At 46.2% G+C, this 7500-nt stretch overlaps 1 protein-coding gene across 2 annotated transcripts in view; it reads left to right on the top strand.

Moving 5' to 3' along the window:
* Positions 1 to 7500, top strand: part of adam19a (ADAM metallopeptidase domain 19a) — a 250054-nt gene that overhangs the window by 209805 nt on the left and 32749 nt on the right. For both annotated transcript variants that reach the window (XM_046328278.1, XM_046328277.1), the window contains exons 9-10: positions 562 to 728; positions 5361 to 5445. In XM_046328278.1, coding sequence (XP_046184234.1) covers positions 562 to 728; positions 5361 to 5445 — 252 coding nt within the window. The remainder of the gene's footprint in view (positions 1 to 561; positions 729 to 5360; positions 5446 to 7500) is intronic.

Here is a 7500-nt window from a genome sequence, read left to right as displayed (position 1 = left end):
AGTGATTGAAAATGATAGATTTTGAACCATCTAAATTTGTCTATTTAGAAATGCCCTAGTCACAATGAAAAACAAAACATAAGTCTCTGTGTGACCCCATTGCCGTGAGTGATATTTGTTGCCGTGAGTGTTGCCTGTTGCCGTGAGTGATATTTGTTGCCGTGAGTGATATCTGTTGCCGTGAGTGATATCTGTTGCCGTGAGTGTTGCCTGTTGCCGTGAGTGATATCTGTTGCCGTGAGTGTTGCCTGTTGCCGTGAGTGTTGCCTGTTGCCGTGAGTGATATCTGTTGCCGTGAGTGATGCCTGTTGCCGTGAGTGTTGCCTGTTGCCGTGAGTGTTGCCTGTTGCCGTGAGTGTTGCCTGTTGCCGTGAGTGATATCTGTTGCCGTGAGTGATATCTGTTGCCGTGAGTGTTGCCTGTTGCCGTGAGTGTTGTCTGTTGCTGTCAGTGATATCTGTTGCCGTGAGTGATATCTGTTGCTGTTAGTGTTGCCTGTTGCCGTGAGTGTTGCCTGTTGCTGTCAGTGATGCCAGGCGGTTGTGTTGTGTTGTGGTTCAGTTCTACAGGGCTCTGAACATCCGGGTGCCTCTGATTGGCCTGGAGGTATGGAAGGAGCGGGATGAGTGCATCATTACAGAGGAGCCCAACACCACACTCTGGTCCTTCCTACAGTGGAGACAGAAGCTTAAGTCCCGCAAGAAGCACGACAACGCACAGCTACTGACGTTAGTAAAGATCACTAACACACACACACACACACACACACACACACACACACACACACACACACACACACACACACACACACACACACACACACACACACACACACACACACACACAGGCTATATACAGGGGGCACCGCGGGTCTATGTGCGGGCCAAATACAGGGGGCACCGCGGGTCTATGTGAGGGGCTATATACAGGGTCACCGCTACCGGGTCTATGTGCGGGGCTATATACAGGGTCACCGCTACCGGGTCTATGTGCGGGGCTATATACAGGGGGTCTATGTGCAGGGCTACCGGGTCTATGTGCGGGGCTATATACAGGGGGCACCCCTACCGGGTCTATGTGCAGGGCTATATACAGGGTCACCGCTACCGGGTCTATGTGCGGGGCTATATACAGGGGGCACCCCTACCGGGTCTATGTGCAGGGCTATATACAGGGGGTACCGCTACCGGGTCTATGTGCGGGGCTATATACAGGGGGTACCGCTACCGGGTCTATGTGCGGGGCTATATACAGGGGGTACCGCTACCGGGTCTATGTGCGAGGCTATATACAGGGGGCACCGCGTGTCTATGTGCGGAGCTATATACAGGGTCACCGCTACCGGGTCTATGTGCGAGGCTATATACAGGGGGCACCGCGTGTCTATGTGCGGAGCTATATACAGGGGGTCACCGCTACCGGGTCTATGTGCAGGGCTATATACAGGGGGTACCGCTACTGGGTCTATGTGCGGGGCTATATATACAGGGGGCACCGCGTGTCTATGTGCGGAGCTTTATACAGGGTCACCGCTACCGGGTCTATGTGCAGGGCTATATACAGGGGGCACCGCGTGTCTATGTGCAGGGCTATATACAGGGGGTCACCGCTACTGGGTCTATGTGCGAGGCTATATACAGGGGGCACCGCGTGTCTATGTGCGGAGCTATATACAGGGTCACCGCTACCGGGTCTATGTGCTACAGGTTAGTTGAGGTCATTTGTACACTGGCTTGTGAAAGTATTCACTCCCCCTTGGCACATTTACTATTTTGATGCCTTACGACCTGGAATTAAAATAGATTTTTGGTGGGGTTGTATCATTTGATTTACACACCACGCCTACCACTATGAAGATGCCATTTTATTTATTTATTGTGAAACAAACAAAAAATAAGACAAAAAAAACAGAAAACTTGAGCGTGCATGTCTATTCAACCCCTCCAAAGTCATTACTTTGTAGAGCCACCTTTTGCAGCAATTACAGCTACAAGTCTCTAAGCTTGGCACATCTCGCCACGGGGATTTTTGCCCATTCCTCAAGGCAAAACTGCTCCAGCTCCTTCAAGTTGGATGGGTTCAGAAGGTGTACAGCAATCTTTAAGTCATACACCAGATTCTCAAATGGATTGAGGTATGGGCTTTGACTAGGCCATTCCAAGACATATAAATGTTTCCTCTTAAACCACTCGAGTGCCGCTTCAGCAGTATGCTTTGGGTCATTGTCCTGCTGGAAGGTGAACCTCCGTCCCAGTCTCAAATCTCTGGAAGACCGAAACAAGTTTCCGTCAAGAATTTCCCTGTATTTAGTGTCATCCATTATTCCTTCAATTCTGACCAGTTTCCCGTCTGGAAAAATATGGTCTTCTCGGGGTGATGAGAGGTATTGGGTTTGCGCCAGACATAGTGGTTTCCTTAATGGCCAAAAAGCTACATTTTAGTCTCATCTGACCAGAGTACCTTCTTCCATCTGTTTGGGGGGTCTCCCACATGCCTTTTGGCTAACACCAAATGTGTTTGTTTATTTTTTTCTTTAAGCAATTACTTTTTTCTGGCCACTCTTCTGTAAAGCCCAGACCCGTGGAGTGTACGGCTTAAAGTGGTCTATGGACAAATACTCCAATCTCCGCTGTGGAGCTTTGCAGCTCCTTCAGGGTTATCTTTGGTCTCTTTGTTGTCTCTCTGATTAATGCCCTCGTTGCCTGGTCCGTGAGTTTTGGTGGGCGGCCATCTTTTGGCAGGTTTGTTATTTTGTGTATGTCCATTACATGAAATAAAAATACACATTTAAATTACAGGTTGTAATGCAACAAAATAGGAAAAACACCAAGAGGGATGAATACTTTTGCAAGACACTGTACATATAGGGTAAAGTGACGATGCATAGATAATAAACAGCGAGTAGCAGCAGTGTAAATCCCTCCCCCTACCCAAAATTAGAACAGCTCAGTTTGGTGTAATTATAACATCACAGCTCAGTTAGGTGTCGTTAGAACATCACAGCTCACTTAGGTGTAATTAGAACATCACAGCTCAGTTTAGTGTAATTAGAACATCACAGCTCAGTTAGGTGTAATTAGAACATCACAGCTCAGTTTGGTGTAATTAGAACATCACAGCTCAGTTAGGTGTAATTAGAACATCACAGCTCAGTTTGGTGTAATTAGAACATCACAGCTCAGTTTGGTGTAATTAGAACATCACAGCTCAGTTAGGTTTAATTAGGTGTAATTAGAACATCACAGCTCAGTTTGGTGTAATTAGGTGTAATTAGAACATCCCAGCTCAGTTAGGTGTAATTAGAACATCACAGCTCAGTTTGGTGTAATTAGAACATCACAGCTCAGTTAGGTTTAATTAGGTGTAATTAGAACATCACAGCTCAGTTTGGTGTAATTAGGTGTAATTAGAACATCACAGCTCAGTTTGGTATAATTAGAACATCACAGCTCAGTTTGGTGTCATTAGAATATCCCAGCTCAGTTTGGTGTAATTAGAACATCACAGCTCAGTTTGGTGTAATTAGAACATCACAGCTCAGTTAGGTTTAATTAGGTGTAATTAGAACATCACAGCTCAGTTTGGTGTAATTAGGTGTAATTAGAACATCACAGCTCAGTTTGGTATAATTAGAACATCACAGCTCAGTTTGGTGTCATTAGAACATCCCAGCTCAGTTTGGTGTAATTAGAACATCACAGCTCAGTTTGGTGTAATTAGAACATCACAGCTCAGTTTGGTGTAATTAGGTGTAATTAGAACATCACAGCTCAGTTTGGTGTAATTAGAACATCACAGCTCAGTTTGGTGTAATTAGGTGTAATTAGAACATCCCAGCTCAGTTAGGTGTAATTAGAACATCACAGCTCAGTTTGGTGTAATTAGAACATCACAGCTCAGTTAGGTGTAATTAGAACATCACAGCTCAGTTTGGTGTAATTAGAACATCACAGCTCAGTTTGGTGTAATTAGAACATCACAGCTCAGTTTGGTGTAATTAGGTGTAATTAGAACATCACAGCTCAGTTAGGTGTAATTAGAACATCACAGCTCAGTTAGGTGTAATTAGAACATCACAGCTCAGTTAGGTGTAATTAGGTGTAATTAGAACATCACAGCTCAGTTTGGTGTAATTAGGTGTAATTAGAACATCACAGCTCAGTTTGGTATAATTAGAACATCACAGCTCAGTTTGGTGTCATTAGAACATCCCAGCTCAGTTTGGTGTAATTAGAACATCATAGCTCAGTTTGGTGTAATTAGAACATCACAGCTCAGTTAGGTTTAATTAGGTGTAATTAGAACATCACAGCTCAGTTTGGTGTAATTAGGTGTAATTAGAACATCACAGCTCAGTTTGGTGTAATTAGAACATCACAGCTCAGTTTGGTGTAATTAGGTGTAATTAGAACATCACAGCTCAGTTAGGTGTAATTAGGTGTAATTAGAACATCCCAGCTCAGTTAGGTGTAATTAGAACATCACAGCTCAGTTTGGTGTAATTAGGTGTAATTAGAACATCACAGCTCAGTTTGGTGTAATTAGAACATCACAGCTCAGTTTGGTGTAATTAGGTGTAATTAGAACATCACAGCTCAGTTAGGTGTAATTAGAACATCACAGCTCAGTTAGGTGTAATTAGGTGTAATTAGAACATCACAGCTCAGTTAGGTGTCATTAGAACATCACAGCTCAGTTAGGTGTAATTAGAACATCACAGCTCAGTTTGGTGTCATTAGAACATCCCAGCTCAGTTACGTGTATTTAGAACATCACAGCTCAGTTAGTGTCTTAGAACATCACAGCAGTTAGGTGTACACAACATCACACACACACACACTCACATTAGAACATCCCAGCTCAGTTACGTGTATTTAGAACATCACAGCTCAGTGAGTCTGCCAAACACACACACACACACACACACACACACACACACACACACACACACACACACACACACACACACACACACACACACACACACACACAGCACAGCTTGACTGCCAAACCCACAGTCATCCGTAAACAGTAAATTGGAGGCCTTTTCGCTGGAGGTAATTAGTTTCCAGATAGCACCTGGCTAGGGGTTCTAATTTTAAGGAGCAGCTTTTTTAGATTTGTTTCTGGAATCTTAAGTGACAACAAGCTCAGAGAGACGTCATTGCATAGCCCCCCTGAGGCGCTCTGAGAAAGGTCTCAGAGAAGGATGTCATCCTTCCACTACTAGACTCTTCTCTGTAATTAAAGTGCATCGTCCCAGATCCCTCCGTGCCCGAGCACGTCCACACTGAACTGAGAGAGAGAGAAAAAAAATGAAGGTGAAGTGATTTTTTTTCTTCTTCATTTCCCGCTGACAGGGGAGTGATATTTAAAGGAACCACCATAGGGATGGCACCGCTGGAGGGGATGTGTAGTCTGGAGAACTCTGGAGGCATTAATGTGGTGAGTTGCGTGGCTAGGGTGGAGGAGAAATGTGTGTGTGTGTGTCGTGTGTGTGGCTCTTCACATTATGTATAGTGTGTGTGTGTTTGTGTATCTTTGTGACTCTTCACATTATATATATTGTGTGTGTGTGTGTGTGTGTGTGTGTGTGTGTGTGTGTGTGTGTGTGTGTGTGTGTGTGTGTGTGTGTGTGTGTGTGTGTGTGTGTGTGTGTGTGTGTGTGTGTGTGTGTGTGTGTGTGTGTGTGTGTGTGTGTGTGTGTGTGTGTGTGTGTGTGTGCGTGCGTGCGTGCGTGCGTGCGTGCGTGCGTGTGTGCGTGCGTGTGTGTGTGTGTCTCCATACCTGTGTGTTTCTGTGGGCCAGAGAAATCGATAGCTCTTCCACACTTGATTAGCCTCTAATAGGCTCTACTGGTTCAGTTCTCCGAGATAGTGGAGGGCAGTGTGAGCCTAACATGACAGCAGGTATTTATATATATATCCACGACCCACCTAGACACAACAGCACTGAGAAATGAAAAAGTTTAGACTGGTTCCTTGTGATGTCCCACTCTGACGTCCTCCCAATGCAGTTAAAATGTAAACCGTTTTACTAAGGTAAGGGGTCAGGTTAGGGTTATGGTTATGGGTAGGGTTAGGGGTTAAGGGTTAGAGTTTAGGGGGTATGGACGTCCCAAGGAATCCCGGATAGCCACTAGCCAAAGAGAAAAGGCACGGGAGAGATCTTGGTTTGTGGGGTGTCAGGAGCAGCGTGACCTCAATGGGTTAGGTCATCCTAGTTCTTTGAGAAAAGGCACGGGAGAGATCTTGGTTTGTGGGGTGTCAGGAGCAGCGTGACCTCAATGGGTTAGGTCATCCTAGTTCTTTGAGAAAAGTCACGGGAGAGATCTTGGTTTGCGGGGTGTCAGGAGCAGCGTGACCTCAATGGGTTAGGTCATCCTAGTTCTTTGAGAAAAGGCACGGGAGAGATCTTGGTTTGCGGGGTGTCAGGAGCAGCGTGACCTCAATGGGTTAGGTCATCCTAGTTCTTTGAGAAAAGGCACGGGAGAGATCTTGGTTTGCGGGGTGTCAGGAGCAGCGTGACCTCAATGGGTTAGGTCATCCTAGTTCTTTGAGAAAAGGCACGGGAGAGATCTTGGTTTGCGGGGTGTCAGGAGCAGCGTGACCTCAATGGGTTAGGTCATCCTAGTTCTTTGAGAAAAGGCACGGGAGAGATCTTGGTTTGCGGGGTGTCAGGAGCAGCGTGACCTCAATGGGTTAGGTCATCCTAGTTCTTTGAGAAAAGGCACGGGAGAGATCTTGGTTTGCGGGGTGTCAGGAGCAGCGTGACCTCAATGGGTTAGGTCATCCTAGTTCTTTGAGAAAAGGCACGGGAGAGATCTTGGTTTGCGGGGTGTCAGGAGCAGCGTGACCTCAATGGGTTAGGTCATCCTAGTTCTTTGAGAAAAGGCACGGGAGAGATCTTGGTTTGCGGGGTGTCAGGAGCAGCGTGACCTCAATGGGTTAGGTCATCCTAGTTCTTTGAGAAAAGGCACGGGAGAGATCTTGGTTTGCGGGGTGTCAGGAGCAGCGTGACCTCAATGGGTTAGGTCATCCTAGTTCTTTGAGAAAAGGCACGGGAGAGATCTTGGTTTGCGGGGTGTCAGGAGCAGCGTGACCTCAATGGGTTAGGTCATCCTAGTTCTTTGAGAAAAGGCACGGGAGAGATCTTGGTTTGCGGGGTGTCAGGAGCAGCGTGACCTCAATGGGTTAGGTCATCCTAGTTCTTTGAGAAAAGGCACGGGAGAGATCTTGGTTTGCGGGGTGTCAGGAGCAGCGTGACCTCAATGGGTTAGGTCATCCTAGTTCTTTGACACAGACCGACTCCCCCTAAATTAGTGCTTAGTATTCTTTGCCATTCAGCTGGACTCTGAATAGATTTACATTTCCCTCGTTGTTCAACAGTTTATCACCAACCACGTTACATCAGACAGTAGACCGGGTAGAACCAGCACGTGCGGGGCTATATACAGGGGGCACCGCGGGTCTATGTGTTGGTCCGTTTCAGTGAATTGTA

This window comes from Oncorhynchus gorbuscha, linkage group LG25, assembly GCF_021184085.1.
Source record: "Oncorhynchus gorbuscha isolate QuinsamMale2020 ecotype Even-year linkage group LG25, OgorEven_v1.0, whole genome shotgun sequence".
In the NCBI taxonomy this organism is placed as follows: Eukaryota; Metazoa; Chordata; class Actinopteri; order Salmoniformes; family Salmonidae; genus Oncorhynchus; species Oncorhynchus gorbuscha.
This window is presented reverse-complemented; position numbering and strand designations above follow the sequence as displayed.